At 44.9% G+C, this 23,593-nt stretch overlaps 1 protein-coding gene across 2 annotated transcripts in view; it reads right to left on the bottom strand.

Annotated features, from left to right (window-relative positions):
* Positions 1 to 23,593, bottom strand: part of LOC137431532 (46 kDa FK506-binding nuclear protein) — a 30,380-nt gene extending 6,787 nt beyond the window's left edge. Inside the window, exons 1-8 of one of the 2 annotated variants that reach the window (XM_068122947.2) lie at positions 23,514 to 23,593; positions 21,046 to 21,153; positions 16,851 to 16,994; positions 14,059 to 14,250; positions 13,747 to 13,895; positions 13,509 to 13,626; positions 12,414 to 12,517; positions 5,833 to 5,959 (exon numbers count right to left, since the gene is read on the bottom strand). In XM_068122947.2, the coding sequence (XP_067979048.1) occupies positions 5,833 to 5,959; positions 12,414 to 12,517; positions 13,509 to 13,626; positions 13,747 to 13,895; positions 14,059 to 14,250; positions 16,851 to 16,994; positions 21,046 to 21,153; positions 23,514 to 23,526 (955 nt within the window). In that variant the 5' untranslated portion in view covers positions 23,527 to 23,593. The remainder of the gene's footprint in view (positions 1 to 5,832; positions 5,960 to 12,413; positions 12,518 to 13,508; positions 13,627 to 13,746; positions 13,896 to 14,058; positions 14,251 to 16,850; positions 16,995 to 21,045; positions 21,154 to 23,513) is intronic. The other variant, XM_078782191.1, reaches the window with a different exon arrangement.

Genomic DNA, 23,593 nt, shown 5'->3' with positions numbered 1-23,593 from the left:
CCAGTCGACTCACTAATACCTCTCGGTGCGCCAATTCCTGTCCAAAGCCCGGCTTCGTAAAGCCAAGCCATGAATGCTGGTTGTTCTGTGCCAGCGGCTGGGTGCGTCCCGCATTCGGTGCAGGGAAGGAGGTTTACCCGGGCCGAGATCCCACGCACCATCTCGGCACGGAGCCATCCAATGCCCCGATCTCGACCTGCCGGCACGTCTCACCAAAAAGTGGTCGCCATGACGACCCTTTCTATCGGGCTGCCAGCTCCGCCTAGTGGAGCCTGGACGCGGCCGTTCAAAGCGAGGCCCGGCACGCACCGAGGGCCTGCTTCGGCTAAAAGTCGCTCTAACCTCTAACCCGTGTAACGTCGATGCTTCACCTGGACGCTTACACCCCGCAGCCCGTTCCTTGCTCACACATCCAGCCGTGCCCATGCTCCTCGTACCTTTCCTTACACACCCAGGTACACTCATTCCACTCACAGCCTTGGTCACACACCTGACCACCGAACACTTTGGCACACATTCGTCGCTCGCACACCTCACCAATACACCTCTTCGCGCCCCCTCCTCGGTCACCTCCTCTGTGACAATCACAGGTGTGCCCTCATTCGCACACCCAACCACGTGCCTCACCACCAACTCCAGCGTGCATTCCCACTCACGCTCTACCATTCCAGGTGTGCATCCTTCCATCCCAGGTGTACATTCTCGCTCACCTGTCACAACTAACTCACGCTCCATGTCACTCTCACTACTTTCACCTCCATTCCTGACAGCGCACTCACCCTTACTCTTGACAGCACACTCTTTCCCCATGCACCTGTCCGTCACACACCTTTCTCGCGCACACTCTCCCGTTACACCCTCTGTAACACTCACCACAGGTGGACACTCTTCCTTACTTCTGACAGCGCACTCTTTCCTCATGCACCTGTCCGTCACACACCTTTCTCGCGCACACTCCTGCGCACACTCTTGCGCACACTCTCCCGTCACACCCTCTGTAACACTCACCACACCGCGCTCCCATGTGCTCCCTCGCACACACGCTACGACCGACTCACTCTCGCCAGCACCCTCACTCCTTGGCGTGCACTTTTTCCTCACACACCCCAGAGTCGGACTTTCTCGCACACCTCCTTTTTCGCACACCAGACCTGTCGCACACTTCACCAGTGGCCTCTCACGAACATCCGGGTCTATCTCGACCCCCAAGCTTATTAAATCACCTGGCGCATCATACGCACGACCATATTGGTCACCACTTACACCAGGTCTTCTTCCTCTTCGCTTCTCCTCCATCACCTGCGAATCCCTCATCCGGTTAATGAGCACATCATCACGATCCGAACACAGACTCTGGACCAATTCTTTTATCTCCTCTTTTATCTCTTTCTTATCCCCTCTCCGTCGCTTCTTAATTTCGCTCATCCCTTCTTCCACTTCTTCTAATTTGTGCTTCACCTCTTTTATTCCCCGGTACGTCTCCTCAAGCTCGTCCTCCAAGGCTACCTTGACCGTTTCCAGGTGCGTCCTCACCTGCCGGTCCTTCGTCTCCATAACCTCTATCACCTCGTCCAGCCTCGTTGTCAGTCCCTCACGTACCATCTGACATTCCCTCTTTGTCGCTACCAAGTCGTCTTTTAGTTCTTTCTGTGTCGCTTTTAACCCTCCTATTACCGCAGTGTTCCTTTGAACCTGCTCCACTAACTCCGTCTGTCCCGCCGTCAGCTGCTCCACCTCCTGCGTCAGGTCCTCTATGCCCCCTTGTAACTTTACAGTCCCCTTTCTCACCTCCTTCTCCATGTGCTCCTTACAGTGCCTCACCTCCTCGCGCACTCCTCCGACCTCCTCACTCACTCCTCTTCTGATCTCCTCTCCCATCACTTGCATCTCCTGCCCAGATGCCACCCTCATCTGCTCCATTTCCTCCCTGTGAGCATCCAGTTTGGTTTCTACCCCCATTCTGACCCCCTCTATCTGCTGCCCCATTTGGTTAACTTCCCTTTCCGCTTGGTCCCTCATGTCCCTCAATTTGCCTTCCATACTGTTTTCTAACCCCTCTAACCCATTTTTCACTCCCTCTATCTGATTCTCCTGGGCAGCCATTCTATTTTCTACCCCCGTTAACCCATGTTTCACCTCTTTTATCCCGTTGTCTAACCCCTCAAAATTATTGTCTAACTTCTCAATTTTCTTGTCTAACTCCTCAAAATTATTGTCTAACTTCTCACTGGTACCCCTCGCTTCGTCCCTCATTACCCCCAATTGCTCACTCCGAGCCCTCGCTTCGTCCCTCATTACCCCCAATTGCTCACTCCAAGCCCTCGCTTCGTCCCTCATTACCCCCATTTGGTTTTCCAATCGCTCACTATTCTTTTCCACAAGGGCCGTCATTTGTATAAAAAAAAGTTCCAATCTTCCCAGCGGCGCTACTTCGGTCGCGGGCACGGTGACCAGCGAGGCGCCATTTTGCGCGCCCGCTTCTTCGTGCGTGACGGCGCTATTTTGCGAACCTGCCGCCCTCACTGCTTCGCTCTCCTCCTGTCCCTCATTTTGGTCCTGGATCGACCCTACCTCACTCTCCTTTACCGGACCCCAGCTGTCTTGATCCGCCATAGCGCGACTTTCAAAATTCGGTTTTTATTTTTTATTTTCGTAAAACAAATTGAAATTTCGCCGTTATAATTTCGCGCGGGAAACGCGCTCCGAATCGATTTTCCCTCCCAAAATTTGGGCCTAACTAATTTAGTCCCGGGTTCGAATTCCACTCCTCGACACCAATTGTTACAGACGTGGCTTGGATGTTATTTACCGAGCGGTTTTATGGTATGACCACGTCTGCACAAGTTACCCGATTGTGCCCGAACGTTGACTAGTCGCGTTACGCTGGCTCAATAAGAAAAAGAAGACACCCGGCTGGATTACAATAACACAATACGACACCAAGGGTTCAGTTCTCAAGACCTCCGGAGGAGATTATATTCGTACGGAAAGGTCAGATTACAGGGGCTAGAGTTATAATCACAGAAAGACAGGCACTTAGACACACTCTTATATTAACCCCGGACAGACTACAGACAAACGGGACAAGGCTGACTCACACGGGGGTTGATGAAAAGGACAGCGGGTATCGATGGCTCAAGGTGCACTCTTGGCTCAAAGCAGGGTCCAGTACGGTCCGGTCCGGTCCAAAGATGCGGGGAGGTATCGTCGCGCTGGGGGTGGCGGTGGCTTCTCTCTCCAAGCTGAGGCGCATCTCACGTCACATCCGGCAAGCGGCTGCGTATATCCGGCGGGGAGTGACACGCCCTCGGCTCGTTAGCTCCGCCTCGTGGAATCGGCACGTTGCTTCTCATTGGGTGCGTGCGGGGGGGGGTTACTGGCTCCGCCCCTGACGAGGAGCTGACAGCCAGCCCCTTCGGGGTAACCCCGTGGAGCGCATGGTCTGGAGCTAATCGAGCCGGTGTGAGGACGCATCCTCCCCCGCTCCGCCGCCATCTCCTCTGTTGTTGTTGTAATTGTTGTTGTAGTTGTTGTTATTGTTGTTGTTTGGGGAAGAAGATGGGAGGAGGTATGGGAAAGGTCCTAAACTCACTACTGATGCCATATAATCACATTCTGGTGCAACGAAGAGTCATAATTAATGGAAACGAGGCCTTAACTGACATAGATTAAGAATAACTAGGAAGATGTCCGAAAGTTGTCTACGTGTGGTGCGGTGGACCTGGGCACGACATTTAATGGGGGAATAAGGGGAAGGTCGGCTCTACTGATTGTTATTTACATGCAATGGGACTAGGGAATGGGGGATCGGGGAAAGTTGGGGAGTATTGGAGAAAATAGGGGAATATTTACAAGCGGATATGGAGGCCAAATTCCATATTCGCAACAATATATATATGTATATATATATATATATATATATATATATATATATATATATATATATATATAGGTTGGAGAACCAGATTACAGATACCATTATTAGTAACTCCCAACCGCAACCAGGTCGACTCCATATGATGAGTGGATACCAGAGATAACGTTACCGTGTGGCAGGCGGTGCTTATCGCTCCGAGCAAGGTGCAGCAGCAGCTGTATGGGACACCTTGCTGGCGGTTCTCCACTGATGATATGGGGGTCGCATAGTGACTGATATATATATATAACTGTAAGAAATAGTAGAAACTCCAAAGTACGAGCAGGGCGTCTCATTTGTATTGAATATATAATCGTTAGATTAAATAAGACGCGGACGTAGCTTCAGGACGTCGATCTTTAATTGTCGACCAAGCTTTCGACCAACAAAGGTCTTCTTCTGAGTCAGCCCCAAGTTCAACGGAAGTCGTTTCTTCTTCTTCGTCTTCCGTTGAACTTGGGGCTGACTCAGAAGAAGACCTTTGTTGGTCGAAAGCTTGGTCGACAATTAAAGATCGACGTCCTGAAGCTACGTCCGCGTCTTATTTAATCTAACGATTATATATATATATATATATATATCTCGTATATAGTGTATAATACGCACCCGTGTATAATACGCACCCCGAACTTCCACCCCCCCCCAAAAAAAATCATTCATTTTCAGATTACAGTCGCGTGAATCTGCATTTGTACACAAACTTTAAGTAGCACAAAATGAACATTTTTGAAAAGAAAAAAACCCAAAATATTTAGCTATATGTAGTCAGTATTCTGTTACACACGCGTCAGTGTCCAGATGTGCATGCAATCGCGGGAGCCTCTTTGCTTAATAGAAGAAAGGAGAGAGTAGAGAGTAGAGAGATTATTAAAACAGTGTAGAAATGGCGTGACCCTCTGCCCTCTTCTCCCAAAATCAGGCGATGACACGCTCCTCCAGCTGAGGCCACTTCGCCGATTTTCCCCTGTTCGCCTTCTTCTTCCTCGGCATATCCTCGATGGAAGCCTTTGTTATTCGCCAGCGCCGGATGACAGATTCATTCATGCCGTGCTTCCTCCCAGCTTCTCGGTTCCCAAACTCTTCTGCAGACTGGCAGACGGACAATTTGAACTCTGAAGCGTACGACCGCCTTGACATCTTGATCTTCTCTTCTCTGGAACCGGATAGAACGTGTGAAGACATTTCAGTCTGAGCTGACGTTTACGATAATCTGCCCTATAATTTCGGATTACTACGCAATTGCAGTCGTAAAAATAAAAGACCTTCAAAATAAAAGACGGACGTGGCTTTTCAGAGCGGGAAAAGCCGTTCTATTCACATTCCGGAAGCGGCGTTGCTTTGAGCGCAAATCCATAGAAAGCACGTAATGGTACAAAACCCGCTTGCCATCCGGGGCGAACGAGCAGCAATGGCGGCCCTGCATGTCGGCGCAATTGTGCATGACACAACAGGGAAAACGTGCAACCGAGATCGCTTTTCGTAAAATACTTTTTTTTCGTAAATGTATTGGAAAATTGACTTGTTTTGAAGCCGAGTTTTTTTCTATCCCCGTGTATAGTACGCACCCCCAACTTTTGACTTTTTTCCGATAAAAAGTGAGTCTTATACACCGGTATATACGGTATTCGTATTTAAAAGAAATAAAAATAATAAAACCGATCCACAGCCTCAATTATTTTCAAACATGAGAGAAACTCAAACTATACTCATGAAACAGGAAAATAATGTGAGAGGAAATGAACATACATGGCATGAGAGGATTTTGTTTAAACAATTAGAAATCAAGAAATGAAGCATGTTCACACAGCGCGGATGTACAACTTATACCCGAACCGAAAGTATACACCGAACGTCCAAACCTTTACTTCTGTACAAGGGTGGATGAAAGAGCAAGAATGCCAGGGTTCTTTACTTACCGGACAAACCGACATCCCATCCTGGAATGACCTCACCAACTCCCAAACGGAATACGAACCCTTTACCAACATTCAGCGAGTCGAACACTGTACCATTCTTCAACTTTCCACAGTAATACACCGCCACCTAGAACAAACAGAACATTTTGTTACTGAATGATCACACAGGTTTCACCAGCAAACGCACAAATCACAGCCTGACAGGCCATTCTATTGGAAAAGGGACAGAGCGAGGAGGTTGGTAGGACGACAGAAGATGTTACACGAACGAGAGGATGGAAGAAGTAATGGACTTGGAATGATAGTTTGAAAAGAGCAGCAAAGAGGTGGTGACAGTGAAGAGATGGAAGGGTCAGAGTTTTGGCATGTGTTACGTGGTCCTCCCGGTGACTACCTGGTCTCGGTGACCCCTGGACCGTGAGAGGAACTCCGCCAGAAAGATCTATGATTTATACGCTTTCGTAACGCAATCAATATGAAAGACACAACAATTCAAGTCAATAAGAAACCCCACACCAAGGATCCGGATTCATCAATAATATATTCCCCAATCAATCAACAACCATCAATAATCAATCACCAATATTACTAAGATGGCCATCTCATGTATGTCCCCCCTTTCCCCACTCACGACCCTTCAATGGTCACTGTCCCTCACAATGTCTCTGGGCCCCTCCTGGCCAAGGTGAAGGTCGACTTCTCCGCACACGGGCGGTTGAACGGACCCCTGGCTGACGTGCTCCAAACGTGCACGTCACGTACCGGGAACAACTGCTGCAGCGCCCTCCTCCTTGCACCGTCAAGCGGGCAAAAGCAAAGCGCGGCTGGCAAAACGCGCGAGGCCCAAGGTGCGACCCGTACGCGTCCTTGTAGACGTCGAGGCGAACTGTGCCGGACGGTTGGTTCCGTGCACGAACCCACGGCAACTTGACGTGTAATCGGTAATTACCCCGCGCAGGTAACTCCTTTCGCCAGACGGGCTTTCAAACGCAGCGTCCCCCACGCTGCTCAATATCGACACCGCTCGCGTCGGAGCTGGGCGAGGAAGAGGAAGATCGCCGCTTCTCCCGGACCTCGTCTTTTTCTTCTTCCGGTTCACTATCCCGTTTCCGGTCTCCTGTTATCCGGAACCTCTCTAACCCTTTAACCACAACAACCTTTAATAGAATAAACATTAATAAGCAATGACATGAATAGTAACTCCTCTAAATCCGGGATCCGTAACACATGGTTGGTGATGAAAAAACAAATGGTGTGCGTATGTGTCTCCAGACCATAAAGGTAGGCCGGCGTTACACACGACATCAGAACATTCCCTTTCAATCTCCTTGAAATCGTTCTGTCTGCCATTACACCCTCCACCCTCCTCCACGCATTCACACCCACCTGAATCCTCCTCCACACCTCTGCCTCAGACTTACCATCCCCGGTCACTGTTCCCCCCAGATAATCAAACCTATTTCCTTGTCTGATCTCCTTCCCCTCCAACCTGATATTCATTTCTTTTTCTCTGCTGCCCAATCCACATCACCTCAGTCTTCTCCACGTTCAATTTCAATGCTTCCACACTTCCTCTTCTGTGATCTCCACCAACTCCACACTTTCCCTCCACAACTCCACTTTTCCCTCCTCCACATAACCTCCAGTTCACTGTTGCTTCCTTCCTGGTTCAACAGCTGTTTGAAATATCCTCCCCACACCTTCAATAATGCACCCCTCTCTGTCACTAGCCTCCCGCCTCCAACCTTAATCACTGCACCTCCATGTCCTTGCTATTCTCATTCCTGTCACGAGCCAATTTGTAGATCATCTTCCTTCCACCATCCTCTTCCAACTTGCTGTACACCTCTTCCACATCATTCCTCACCTTATCCACAGCTCTCTTTGCTGCTTTCCTCTTCACAGCAACTTCACATCCGGATGCCTCCGTTCTAATAATTATCCGGTTGCATTCCAATTTATTTTTTTGTGTCTACAAGATCGAGGCTCATGTAAGAGCTAACAATAATGACAAAAAAAACAAACGGACACAAGGCAAATAATAAAGAGAGTGGGAGACAAGATGGGGAGAGAGGGGGAAGCACACAAGTACAACATTTGAGAGCAGGGACATCTGTGGGAGGGAGAGGGCTTTTGGGGGGGGGGGGGGGGGGAGGCATGGGAAGGGGGATGGGGGTGGGAGAGGTAAAAAAAACACATGGACACTGGTAGGACTTCCAGGAAAGACGTCGGTATTTCAGAAAAGTGGATCTGGGATGAAATTAACAGGGGTAGAAAAGATCAAGGTTTTGGATGGGGGAAGATAAGAGATGGTGGTGAACAGCTGTTTTAAAGACCTGAAGGGAGGAGTGGGATTGGAGAGAGTGAGGGAGTTTGTTCCAGAGGTGGAGTAAAGAAGAATGAAAGAGTGAAGGTGAGCAGAGAGTCTTGATTTTGGCAATTTCACCAGAAGAGGGTTGCTGGCAGATCTTGTGCGACCTGTAGGAATATTTGGGGGACAGAACACAGACAGAGCTGGGGGAGCTAGGCCGGATAGGAGTCGGTAGAAGACAGAAAATAAGTAACATTATAAAATAAGTAACAAAAAGAATGACAACATTCTAAACGAAAGCAATGCGACAGAGTCGCCAATATGCCTCCGCATAGTCCCTTGCCCATGACAACGGGTAGATGCCCTCGTTGACTGTCCCAAAAATCAACAGCTTTGATTTAAATCCCTTCACAGCTGTTCTCAAGTATCACATTTTTACCAGACATGACAGGTTTCACATTGATCAGTGAAGCTATTTTCGAGAAAGGTTAAAAAAATGTTTTTAAAAAATATTGAAGCTAATATGGCTGCTAAACAACACGAAATACAACATCAAAAATGTACACTCTGCATATGTGTCAAAGGGAGGCGTGAAGCGCCCCTCCCTTTATATATTGGGTCGGGGATCACGTTTGTGAAGTTTCGTGTTGATCGGATAAGATTCGTTTTTTTATCCAAGGTGGCTGCCAAACCTACGACATCATTTTCAAATTATATGCAGCAATGGTGTTAGATGACATTTGTAAAGTTTCACATCAATAGCTCAAGCGGTTTCTGAGATATAATTTTTTTTTTCTTCAATCTAATAGGGCTGCCACACCATATGACCGATGACATTTTCGTGATCAACTTTTAATCGCCATGCCCAGTCAATGACATGTAAAGTTTCGAGTCGATCGCTTCATTCTTTGGGAGATGTTTTTTAAGGTTTTCGGTAAAATCCAATATGGCTGTCAAACCATGTGACCTATGATGTCATAAATGTAATATTTCAATACAAATGGGCCATAGATCATGTGAATGCAATTTCAGATTTTTAGGACAAGGCATTCAATTAAAACATTTATGGCTGGTATACCACATCACTGATGACGTTTTCATTATCAGACTTTTGTTCCCCATTGGGAGTCCTTGACAATGTGCCAAGTTTCAAATTTTTCCATTCAGCTGTTTCCGATAAATATATATTTTAATTTATTGCGTTTAATCCAAGATGGCTACCATACCACATGGCCTATGACATCACAATTATTATAAAAACATTCCGCATGGGTGTCGCTCCTACTCTGAAAGTTTAGTCTCAATCAGACATGTGGTTAGTGAGAAAAACGAGGTTTAGCCGGTACGGACGGACGGACAACCTGAAAACATAATGCCTCCGGCCACTTTTGGTAATACTAATAATATTTACTCCATGTGGAAATACAATAATATTATTTAACACTGTCCTGTCCGTAGCGATTAAAATCAGCCTTGGACGAATAGCCGACAGTTTCACTCCCGAGGCAGCAGCCCGAAGAATGTCTATTTTTGTCGCACTCGGGATGAAGGAATGCGAAGCGTTTACCTGAACGGAATACACAGGTTTATTCCGAAGCCACAAAACACGGAAACACGACAGTAAATTCAACAAATATGTATTTAATGAAAATAACCCAAATAATAAAATGAATGCTGAGGTAAAAACTAAAATTCTAACTGAGGTACCTCCACACACGGACTCGAAAACGGACACACAGTGGAAAGATCAAATAAAATGTTCCTTTTTATAGAGCACTTAACTCGTCGTCCCAACGAGTACTTTGGTGAGGTCGGTAGTGATGGCCAAGTCCAACGCTTCTGGTGCTTGAGCGCCCAATACGGCTGTGAAGTGGACAGCCAAGACGTCCTCCTCTCGATTCCTGGCCAGCAGGCACAACGCGCCCCTCAGCTCCCGCGAAGAGCACCACAGCCACCAAAACCTCCTCATTCCGGTCTCTCAAAAGCTCTCCTCAAAAGCGCACAAAATGGCCAAACTCCTTTACCAGCCCAAGAGACGCGCCCTTCCTCTTCTCTCTCGAAGCTTCTCGATGACCTCCCACCGATCAATCACGATGCTCTTTCCAACTCACCCCATGCTCGTCTCGGCCAATCATGACCTTCACGGGTGTGGCCTGGCGGCTCTTTCCCCACCTGCCCACCACACCACTCCGGGGGTAGGTCCTTTGGGCGGGGCTTAGTCTGATCGGCTCTGCTTGCTGTTTGTCGGCGGTGGTTGTTGTTTAAAGGAGATTTTCATGGCCGGCCTTGTCAGCAAAACGTAAAGGGAAAATTACAGAGGGGAAATCATGTACTGGGGAAAATTAGCCGTAATCCCTAACTAATTAGCACTGCTTCACCCCTCATTTGAAGACAAACAATCTTAAGCTACAGTTTCCCTACTTAAGTACATCGAGATTTCTCCTACTCATCCACGTTCCATGCTGCAATTATGCAATCCCACCTTTCCTATGTGATCTTTTTACCTACCCCTCCACCCCCAAACGTAACAATACTTTTGGTAATACAATAATTAATACTAATAATATTAACAACAATTATAATGGTATAATTTGGCAATAATAGACGTATAATTCCCCTCCCGCTGATCCAAGCACATCTGGGCTTGGTGAAAGGCGAGCTAATGTTGAAACAGAGGCAGGTATGCTACAAGGCCATGAAGACCATTGAAAATTTGGTCCATTCGTAGAATAAAACGATTCATCAAAGGCATAAAAAGTCTATGAAGACTGGTATCATCCTGCAGAGGAATGAAGCAGGCTGGCCATGGGCACATTCATGAGTCGTTTGAGCACAGTCCCCGCAAGTCCATTCGGATTGCCACCTGTGCAGATGCCGCTGCACCCTCAATTGTACATGAACTGTGGTTGTACACGTACAAGGTTCAGCTGGTGGAGGCATTAAAGCTGAATGACTGCATGTGATGCAGAGTGCTTGCAGTGGACCTTTTTTGTAATGCTCAGATAAAGGCGGCAGATCTCTTCGACACGTGATCTTCTCAGACAAGTCAATTTTCCACGTTTATGAAAAGGGTAACAGACATATCGTCAGGATGTGGGATTCTGAGTCTCCTCATGAGGTCTGAGAACCCAAGTGTGATCGCCAAAAAGTTAACATGTGGTTTGGCCGAATGGATGACTGCGTCATTGGGCCATTCTTCTTTGCTAAAGCCGCCATAAAGTCTGACAATAACCTGGATATATTGGAGAACTTTGCACTCCCACAATTGGCAAAGTTGCCACCATAGGTCGTTTACCAACACACTGGAACTGCCCCACACTGGAGTCTAATAGTGCGCAATTTCCTCAATGACCACTTCAATGATCGATAGATTTGGCACGACAGTCCAATTCTGTGGCCACCACGGTCGCCAGACATAACCCCTCAGGATTCTATTTTCTGGGCTTATGTGAAGGATATGGTGTACCGAACAAGGGTTACCTACCTATATTACGGATCTGATGAGGATTAGGGCTGCAATCAAGACCATAAATGCAGGAATGCTGAACCGAATCTGAAAGGAAATAGAGTGTAACTGCAATGTGCTATATGACAACGGGTATTCACATAAAAGTATACTGATGATGATCAATTATGAACTTGCCAATAAAACTTTGAGAAATGTTTTCATCTGCAGCAAACCACATCATTGCATCCCATTTCATTTTTTATTCACTATGGTTTCAATTTGGAACATCAATTTGTGTCGTGTGTGTGTTGCAGCGTGTGCATTGTTGCAGCACATGGAGTGTGTGTGTGTGTGTGTGTGTGTGTGTGTGTGTGTGTGTGTGTGTGTGTGTGTGTGCGTGCGTGCAAGAGAGGGATAGAATTGTGAGGAACAGAAATGAAAAAACGAGATGTGTGTGTGTGTGATCACCACAAACAATGCAATCTATGCAAATAATGTAGCTTGACAAGGCGAATAAGGCAGTGTTTATCCCTTTGGATGGATAAAGCAACCAATATGATTCAAACCTTGCAAGATCACAAGACATGCAACAAAACCTTTAATTTATTTTGTCACCAAAGGATCTATTTTCACGTACCAGATTTGATTCAGGCACCTTTTGCAAGTCAGTTACGTCACTGAAACCAAACTTTAAAAGCCAAAATTGCAACGCGATACAACACTCATGGGTTATCCTTCAGGAAAGGTACTATTTCAGCTCTTGGTTTAGCAAGAGCATGGAATAAGCTGCTTCATAAGCCTGTTTGCTGTGAAACTTCATACCTCTTTGCCTTTCTTAGCCCTCTGGCCTTTTCCCACAATCAGGTCCTCTATCACAGTGCCACCTCTGAGCACCTGTTGAACACCTGCTGCCTTTGACTTCTTGTCTGCTTACCAGATCAAACAGAAAGAAATAGCAATAGGTCAAGTTAGAAACAATAAAGGGTAGAGATGTTAACCTTTTCTTGTGAAATAAAATTACATTAGACTAGAATGCCACTCGATGGAGAGCATACGACCACCAGGCTGAACAGTTCACGTTTTGTATTCCACTCATAGGTCAGATCTGGATCCAGATATTCACAAAAATCTAATCAATTCGTCCTTTTCACACACCCAGCCTTTCCACCAAATTTCATCGGAATCCATCCACAACTCTGATATATCCTGTTCAGACAGACAGAGGTGAAACATAACCTCTGCCCACCTATGGTGGAGGAGGTATTGATGATATTTGAGGCGGTTGGCTCTCCTCTGTTGTCTTCTCCTGAAATTGCCAGTGGTTTGGTATGGACGACAGTTAACGAGTCTGTCCCAAAGCGAGTGGCTCGTTATTGATATACCCCCACTTTCATGTCCTCAAATGCGGCATTCATGTCTTCAGTAATTAACCCATGTCCAATCTAAAACCAAAGCCAAGACAATTTTTAACCATAGACTGCAGGATGTACCAGATTTGGGGTACCCCACTCGACGTTTGCAATCGAAAAGGCCGAGTTTGCCTATTTATACCATAGCCTCATGTATATGTCAATAAGACATGTGCATTGCTAACTCGCAGGTGGGAAGAAAATGAAAAAACACCAATGCATCGAAAGCCACAGACATTAATTCATATTAATAAATGCAGATTTTCATTTGGACGGTTACTAGACCTTATCAGGGTTAGTGTTGGTGTGTGTCAGCAGACAATTCAAACGATCGGTTTTTCTTAAATGAGGATTTATAAAAGGATGCTAACCACCGTGGGAAGCAACATAAAGCTGACATTTCAGACGTTCGTTCTTTGTCGAAACAAGAGAGGATAACGATTTGACCCAAAAGTTTAAACCTAGCATGAGTAGAGCAGCATATTTTGCTGCAAAGGTATAGGCTCACCTTCTTGAGTTGTTGCCAAGCGAGGACTTGTCATTTCCGATGATCCTTGAAGCTTTCCCTTAACAACCCGGCCTACTTCAGGGGTCTGAGTATTCTGCTTCCCTTTCATTGTATTTAACTGCAAACAGTCGCACGAAAACAACGCATTTGCCAAATCACCAACAGCTTGTGCACAGCATTAGTTTCTCCGAATATCAAGTTTTCTCAGCACCAGCCGGAAAGCACGAAGAAAACTCACCTGTTTTTCAGCTTTCCCTGGTTTCTGGCTCTCGTTGGCTTTGGCCTCCTTTCTGACAGCTCCATTTCTATGCTTCTCTTCGTGAATCTCCTTCAACCTTTTCGGCTCAATTTGGTTAGATGTCTGAGATGTGTGCCGCTTGCCGTTCACTGACAATCCATTGCAGGATGAAGAAGTGGGGAGAACAGTTTATGATGAAACTTCATTTAAAATAGCTAAATAAATAGGAACTTGCATTAATCGCTCCTCTTCTCCAACCTTCAGCAAGGTTTCGTTGATTCATTTTTTAGAGAAAGAACAAAGAAAACCTACCGACTGAAATCGGGGTTTTCACTTCTTTTGTCGTCTGCATTGTAACCTCTTCTTCTTCCTCTTCCTCTTCTTCCTCATCCACTTCTTCTTCTTCTTCCACTCCCTCATCTTTATCATTCACCTCCTCACACACTTGCTTGACATTGTCGAGATCGTCCTCACCCAGATAGTAACCAGTTAAATGTACTGAACCTAAAGAAAGTATTTATATGCACAGAATAGAAACCGAGGTCAAGCTTATTTTATCCAACGCAACATTTCCACAATAAAGTTGGACTCAAGGATGCAGAACCAAAACTATGCTCAGAATTTCCACCAATTAGTTTCTTGGCATTAAACTGATGTAATCATACAAGTGGCTTCATCTGAAGTGCAAAACAAATACTGACGCAAACATGAATAGAAAAGGAAAGTGAAATGAACAGAAAAGGAAAGGCATGGAGCTTGCTGGAGTTGAACTTGCCTTCGCCTCATGGAAGGCAAAATCCAATGGAAGGCAATCTCCGTTACTTTCATAAAGCTCGAAACAAGTGTGTGTCCACCCTCAGGAGAGCCAGGAAACAACATCTCTCCACTCTCAAGACCGAACTCTCAAACCTGTCTCCATCTTCCAAATCCTGGTGGCGTCTGGTCAAATCCGCTTCTGGTGTTTGTTCCCCCCTCCATCCCCTCCCTTACCTCAAATGGCTACATAGCTGACTCCGCTCCATGCAAATTTTGGGCAAAGATATCATGATCTTTCCTGGGAAAACCACATTTCCAAGCTGGCCTCCAAAGCCAGTCGCCGACTGGGCATCCTCCATCAGGCGAAGTCCTTCCTTGGCACATCTGAGCTCCTCACCACATACAAGGATTTCATCCACAGCTTGATGGAGTACTGCTCTCCCCTCTGCTTTCAGAATCATCTGGCTCGGCCTTGCTCCCCCAGCTCTGTCTTTGCTCTGTTTCCCAAGTATTCCTACAGGTCGCACAAGATCTGCCAACAACCCTCTTCTGGTGAAACTGCCAAAATCAAGACTCTCTCCTCACCATCACTCTTTCATTCCTCTTTTCTCCCACCTCTGGAACAAACTCCCTCACTCTCTTCAATCCCACTCCTCCCTCCAGGTCTTTGAAACAGCTGTTCACCACCATCTCTTATCTTCCCCCATCCAAAACCTTGATCTTTTCCACCCCCCGTTAATTCACCCCAGAGTCACTTTTTTGAAATACCGACATCTTTCCTGGATGTTCTAGCAGTGCCCATTTGTTTTATACCTCTCCCCCCCCCCCCCACCTACATCCCCAGTCCTCCTCCCCCCCCCAACCCTTTCCCTCCCACAGATCTCTCTATGTCCCTGTTTTGCACTGTTGTATTTGTGTGCTGCCCTCTCTCTCCCCATCTTGTCTCCTGCTCCCTTTATTATGTTTTATGTGTCCGTTTATGATATTTGTGATTAATGTTAGCTCTTACACGAACCTCGATCTTGTATACACAAAAAAAGAAAAAAAGAAAAAAAAAAGAAAAAAAGGTTATTACTTGTAAAATCGAAGATTTTTCAAGTATATTGGTTTGTCTTGTGCATTATTCTCTGTCTGTCTGTCTGTCTGTCTATCACCTACAGGTCACAAGTTCAAACCAATCATTAAAATTCACAAGATGGTAGAGTTGGTGATAAGGAAGAAGCCTATTAATTTTGAGGTCAAAGATCATCTTGACGTCAAATTTCTAAAATTGTCATTTTTCATTTGATCGACTTGAAAATTAAATAGCAATTGCATAGTGCCTCACTGAAATGGGAAACAAACTATTTTTGAGGTCAAAAGATCAAAGGTCATCTCAAGGTCAAACTTCTAATATCCATTTTCATCTCAAAAATCATCAATTTTAATCCGATTGAGCCGAGCTTTCATCAAGATCGTAAATTTTAATCTTAATGAAACAGACAATTTGATGTATCCATGGCAACTTTATATTTTGGGCAGGGATGGATTTTGCAAGTACCGTGGTCTGCATGACATCCTTCTTGTTTGGATGCTTTATGACTTCCTTATGGCACAAACAGCCACAGCATGTTTACAGCCAAAATGACCTACGAGCTTTCAGCACGAATGGTTATATGAAGATGCAGCATAAGTACTGAGCTTTACATAGAGATGGTTCAATTCCATCACATCTGAACTCACATTAACCCAAAGTCATCATCATGCTCGGTACCAAATGTCAGTGCTGCCGAAGCACTTTCTGAGCTAGGATTACAATCCTAGATGGATCACCACTCTGACAAGGGATTGTCAACCGTGTGCAGGAATTTGGAATTTAGCCAGGGTGCCCGTGATAGCCCGCAAACTCTTTGCGAAAGACACCATGACATCTTTATTTCTAATAAAGATATGAGCTGCAGGGTATAATACTCCTTTATCGTGTTGTATTGAGGTTTCAGAAGGATTTTCCTGATAGACATTGAAAATCCCAGTGAATCGTAGTGATATATCTGATAAGTTTGCAATTTATACAAAGTCGTCAGAAGCCAAGAAGCAATTTATGCAAATAAATCTCAAATGATATTGAAATGCACAACTGCTGTAATTATCCATCCAAAAAGATCTTCTTCTTCTTGGGGTACCACCACCTCTGGAGCCACAATTTCCAAAATATGAAGTGATAGTGCGTTTTTCTATGAATGGTATATGATGGGGTTAGGTTAAGCATATTGAAAAATGTATTTTTTTTTAGATGATCAGCTGGGTACCATTAGTCCATTTCACATGGACCACCCGAATGGTATTCACATGGTGTGGTGTAAACTCACCTGATCCCTCAATGAAAAAACACACTTTCTCTCCTTGTGAGAAAATCAAGTCAAGGGGATGTTGCCAGGTCTTCCCGTGCTCCAAAGTGCACAATATGTGGTCTGCACCTTTGACACGCAGCACCACACTTTCCAGGACCGACTCTGCCAGCACAAAATAGAAGCCATATTAATTATGTCACTTCCATGCCACTGCCTTGAGTGCAATCATCAAAATAAGTTCTGCACTTAAGCCTATTATACAATTATTTATATCCACATGATATATGGGTCCAATATAGGTGTTCATACATGCAATGGTGGGTGTGTGGGTGGGGTGGCATGAGGAATGCGGCAGGTGGATGGGGCATGACTGGTGTGGAGGGTGAGTTATTGGCGTTGGATGTGCACAAGGGGGCAGGTGACAGTCTGTGTGTCATAGATACAGGTGAGAGTGTGGGTGAAGGTGGGGTGGCAGGTGTGTGGGGGTGAGATTGTTGGGGGTAGGGCGAGTTCAAACAGGGGTGCTGGCATTGGGGTTGTGGTTGTTATTGTGAGTGCTGCAGGTGCAATAAGTGATAGGAGTGCTGCGATTGTGCACGAGGATGGTAGTGCTGATGATGGGGACAGTGATGCATGCATGTGATTGTCGGAGTCGGATGGTTAAGGTGACCAGGAAGGTTTTGTCACAAATAGGGAAATTGAAGATGTGGACTCGCCATTTTTGTCAAAATGATATGAAAAATAGAGTTTTGTGTTGTTTTAGGGGCAGAGGAATATTGATGAAATGTTGGATGACATTTTGTCAGGTTGTGGGCTGGGAACATGGGTGTTTGTACATATGGGGGGTATAAACGATGGGGAGAGGGTCTACACGGAACCTTTAAAGAGGAGATGCATATTTTTGGGGGAGCATTTGCAGAATCTGGGCTGTGTGGTGATGTTCGCAGGAATTCTGCCAAGGCTGGGATCGCGCGGAATTCTATAATAGAACGACAGATGTGAACAAGTGGTTGGAGATGTGGTGTAGGAAGGAGGGGTTTGGATTTGTTATTATGTGGGGATCCCTATATGGTCATAGTGTGTATGTGGTCAGGTTAAAGGGTGCTTAATAGAAGGGGGTGGTGAGATTCGTGGCGGTTCTTGAGACATAGATTAATTTTTTTTAGAATAGAAACTGAGGACGAGGTTGGAGGATTGGGGCAGCATAGAGTGGTTAATGGTTGAAGGGGTGTTATGTGAATGCCAGGAGCTTGAATGGAAAGATGAAAGAGCTGGAAGCTAGGATGGTTAGCGATGGATATGACATCGTTGCTGTGAGACGTGGTCTAGTAGAAATTCAAGGGTACAGGGCTTATAGGTGTGATATAAAAGAGAAAAGGGGAGGAGGTGTGGCAATCTGGGTGAAAGACAGTATTATAATCGAGAGAAAGGCATAACATTAACGAGGGAACTGATCGAGAGGATTCTGTGTGGATAGAGATTAGAGATTGCGACAAATAGCCGCAATATAATAAGCATTTCTATGTTGTAGAGATGTGAAGTTCAGGATAGTGGTGTAAGGTTGTTGCATTTTAGGAAGGCAAACAGAGTACGAGAAGTGATTTGGGAGATTTTGATTGGGTAAAGTTAATGAGTGTGTGGTCTGCATCAGAGAAATGGGAACCTTGAAGGAGGAAACGTGTACGGTGCAGAGCAGGTATATTCCAATGAGGTGTACAGGTAGAGGCACAAAGAGACGAGGGTTGTTGAGAAAGGAGGTATGCAGTGTAATCAAGGATGAGCACCAAGGCATTGATCAAGTAGAAAATAACAGCACAGACGGAGAGACAGCCGGACTGACAACCCGAGAACATAATGCCTTTGGTGACTTAATTAGCAGAGGCATAAACATAGGCGTAATACAACTGGCGCTCACCTGGTAGAATAAACAGTATATATACTGCACTGACTAAAGGTATTTAAAACCAATTTCAATTGTTGCTAGAAGACAGGGCAGCATGTAGAATCATACTAACATAATCATAAGACTTTAAACAAACTTTAAACATAAGACTTCAAACAAACAACAACAACAACAACAACAACAACAACAACATGCATTTTAAGGCCATGTTCCCTGCTAGAGCGGGGGTTAGCCTTGCGGTCCCCATGACAATCTTCTCCATTTTGCCCTATTTTCTGCATCTCTCCTTGTTAACCCCCTTGCCCGCATTTCTTCTTCCACCATCTTTAGCCAAGTCTTTCTCGGTCTTCCCCGTCCTCTACTTCCTTCTACATTAACTTCCATCACTCTTCTCAACCAGTCACTTTCATCCTTCCTCAATACATGACCAAACCATCTCAACCTGTTCCTCTTCACAGCATCAATCACAGGCAATATTCCCATCATCTTTCGCAATTCATCATTTGTCTTCCTCTCTCTCAACGATACTCCGCACATCCATCGAACCATTCGCATTTCCACCCTTTCCAGCCTTCGTTGCTGCTCTACGTTCATTACCCATGTCTCGCTCCCATAAATCATAACACTTCTCACACATGCAGCATACACCTTTCCCTTCAGCTTCAGCGACACTCTCCTCCTCATCAGCACGCCACTCAGTTCCCGAAACTTCTTCCATGCACATCTCACTCTTCCATGCACATCTCACTTCAAACAAACAAACAAACGTATTTTGGGGCCACCCCACCCCGTATACCTCCTCAGACCCCAATTTTTCGAATGCCTTGAACAAACATTTGTACATCACGGGTGATGAAGGTTGTGGTGAAGTTTCATAGAAATTGTGCGTGTAGTTTCTGAGAAGAAAGCAAATACCTATTTTGGGGGATCAAACCTGGATCCACTTTCACCCCGTTGATCCCCTTAGAATCCGATTTTTTAATGCCATGAACAAACTTTAGTCACAACACAACAAATATCATTTGTCCCAAGTTTGGTCACAATCCCTTCAGCAGTTTCGGAGAAGAAGTTGGAAGTGTTTATGGACGAACTGACGGACGACACGCCATCGCATAAGCTCTCCTGAACTTCACTCCAGGTGAGCTAAAAATTAGGATCTTGGCACTCCTACCAGCACAAAGCTCACAACCTGGGAATGTTTGTTTTTACCCACATGCCACACATCTGCAGAGCCTGCTCAACAGAGGCTACCTGCCAGAGTGGATCAATCAATAATGCCAATGGGACAGCCACATCCTAAATGCAACAGAATTCTCACCGCACACGTCCTTGCAAAATGATGTTAAATCACGAGACCTTTGTAGGACGTCATCGTTAAAACCGAGTTGCAAATCCTCAATTGAGCTACGTGAAACACAATATAAACCCATACCGATTGATGCTGTCAAATAGTTTCAGCTGTTTATGGCTCATCTGCTTTGATGAAGGGCAAGGGCCCAAAACCTCAGGTGCATATGACTTACCATGGCAGTCAACATACACCATTATCGGCTTTCAGTTGATAAAATGCATCAGCCTATCCTTGGTTTCACCTCGTAGCTGACACAGCACGCTGCAGTCAAAATATGCAATAAATTTCCATGCACATTGATGAATGAAGGGGTAACATAATTTGGGAATAGCAACACCTGAAGTTCACCTTGGCTGCAAGCTTTGACATCAGCCCGCAGTCAAATATTCACAAACATCTTGTGAGGATACAATAGTCTTGTTTAAAAGTTATCTCAATTTACATCAAAAGTGCTTTGCGTTCGGATACTTCAATAATAGTTTGCAAAAACGGCATTAGAGGTGATATGGCAGTTAACAGACAGCTGAAAACATCATTGGGGTCTCTCTCTCCCCTCCATGCAAGATATCTATTACAAACGCTGCACACGCAGGGCCGCCAGCATAGCTGACGACCGTGTCCACCTGTCCTATGGACTTTTTGCCCTCCTGCCCTCTGGGAAAAGGTACTGCAGCATCCGGGCCAGATCTGCCAGATTCTGTAACAGCTTCTTGCTCCAGGCTGTCAGGCTCAACACCCTGGTACCTTCCACCACCCGCTTTAATTTAACTAACAGGGTATAAACACCCTCTCCCCCCTTGAATGTTTATATTGCACCGAGGTCCAGGAGGAACGTCATTTCGTTCCATTTTATACTGTATTGTATATGGATGGGATGACAATAAAGTTTATTGAATTGAATTGAATATTTGGTACAAGTCATGACGAAGGTGTTCTTTGTAAAAGTGTTCCAATCCTACCTTTACTGACATTTTCATCAGCTGAAGCAGGGTCCAATGCAGCCATGGTGAGATGGAAGTCATTACTAACCTCCTGTGAATACAGTTTTCCATGTTCGAGTTTGAGTCCTGCAAAATCCCACTATTCCGCTTCATTTGGAGAACAAACCCTTTGGCAATAACAATAGTACATATAATATAATCAGAATTAGAAGCAATGATCATGACAAATTGCCTTTCAGACACTTTTGGGACCATTGTAGAGGTAGGAAATAAAGAAAACGAGGGCCAAGTTGAAGGAGCACCATCGCAAATCCCCACGCTTCCAACCTATAGCAAAGTTGGAAGATGGCAAAAGGTTCCACCAGGAATGACCAAATATCTAATTTTGAGTTAATTTTTTTTCCCCCGTTTTGACCCTTGTGGCCCAAGTCCCCATCCACCAGTGCATGCACTGGGGGTCAAATCCCAAAAATATCGTTACATATTTCATGTCTTCCAATGTTCATTGCATATGCAAAGTTTCATTTAAAAACGTGCCTGCAATTACATTTTTTGGCATTTACATTATTACATTGACATTTACATTTGGCATTTACATTATTACATTTGCATTATTACAATTACATTGACCTTTTGACCCCATCCCAAGGTCTATGGAGGGGTGAATCTTGCAAATAGCTTTTGTCATGTCCACCTGACTGTGCCTGGATGGGTTTGAGGGTACAGTAGTAGCAGTTGAAAACCCAAATCCTATCCAGGTTCCTCCTGATACTCCATATTTGTCGTTTTGGATTCCTTCCGATACTCCAGTGCTGTATTTGGTCAGTTATTTGATTAATTTTGGCTCGTGTACGTGTTCTCCATGGAGTGCATATAAACCTCCGATAGGCACATAGGACAATATAGTTAAAAAGCAAAAAGTGAAATAAAACAAAAAGTCAAAGGAAGATATTATTGTCAAGGGTGTGGGGAAAAATTAGATGGTTATGGGTCTCCACCTTCAAAGACTGGAAGGATAATTGCACCGACTTATGGAGGCTGTTCTGATGACCCAGGAAGAGATCTTCCTGGGATCGGTTTATTCAGCTTGACGCATGTTAATACAAGTTCCCTTTCAACTTCAACGCAGGAGGACGTCATTGTATCCATCAAGCCTGGCAAGTGGCAATGTTGTCAACCTATCTCAGCAGGATGCCAAGTCTCAAAATCTGCTTCTCACCTACAACAGGTAGGTTGGTACATTTTTAGTTTTCTATCGCCTCATTTCTGACCTTACACCTCCTGCCCTCTCATCCCTGAATTCTCCCCCAGGTTGCACACATTTATTATTCCAGAATCCAAAATCTGGAACGCTCACCTCTAGTCCATCCCACTACTCTCATTTCTTGAACTAACTCCTTGTGTCGGTTTTTTTCGTAACTCTCCCTCCAGTACTTGAGTGCTTCCTATAAAGACCGATCTCTCGCATGATCTAGAGTCCAAATTACTCACCGATGCCCTTCCCCCCGATGCCACTCATGTGTGTGGTCGTCTTCCTGTCCACCTTCGGCCCTCTGTCATTTATCTCCTCCATGAGCGTAAATCGTTCGTGCATTGCCAGAATTCCATTGCAGGTTCAACAGCATTTTCCAACATATTAATCCTGACATTTTGAAGTAAAATTTCAAATTCATAAAAAAAAAAAAATCTAGTCAAAATTTAATATGGTGTACAGCTCCGATTAGATCATTCGGCCCACAACTTGGGAAGTCAATGTGTCGAGTCAAACTTGCAGATAGGCAGTTTGTGAAACAATGAGCATAGCCCAAAAGCTACCAAGGAGCACACACTTTGTCCAAAAGCACCTTGTGTCAAAGAAAAGTTGAAAACATTAAATTTGAAAATTGAACATGGTAGAACATTATCAATTGGAGCCATCTATTTAGTACGTACGCAAATATAACGGAGGTGATGACGTCATATCATCCGTCCTCCTATTTGGTGAGATGGTAAGAGATGGCTCTTTATCATACAACATCGTTACATCGCAAACCCATCAAGATGTAAAACAACAATTGTGATTCCAGTCCTCAAAACACTTTAACTTCGACCATCTCGTAGTTATAAACTGTTAGTGTTATGGGCACCATGGCATGTTCGTTCAAAATGAGTACGGCATGTACTTACAGTTACACTTACAGTTACATCGATCGGGCCAGATCGGAATTATGCCGATTAAATGTAGCCATTTTCAAACAGTTAAAATAGTAGTTGAAAACCTTGCATAAAATTCATTCAAAACCTTGCATAAAGGCACCGAAATAATGACAGTGTTTGGACATTTGAAATTCAATTTAACGATTTCAGCCTCAGCCCACGTGTTAAATTAATTGAAATGAAATATAAACTAAAAGTGTGAATGTTGGGAAAATAGCGAATAATTGACACTTATTCACAATAAGTTAAAAACACCAAGAAAAAGGTAAATATCGTAAATACAAACGCACCCCAAAACATCATCTACACGTGAATGAAGAAGACTCGGAAACGTGGCTTACATTTCCGCTTCCAAAATTTTCTTCATCTC

Source organism: Myxine glutinosa, chromosome 7 (genome assembly GCF_964187855.1).
Source record: "Myxine glutinosa chromosome 7, kmMyxGlut1.1, whole genome shotgun sequence".
NCBI lineage: Eukaryota > Metazoa > Chordata > Myxini > Myxiniformes > Myxinidae > Myxine > Myxine glutinosa.
Note: the sequence above shows the minus strand (reverse complement) of the source record. Positions and strands in the feature narration are given on the sequence as shown.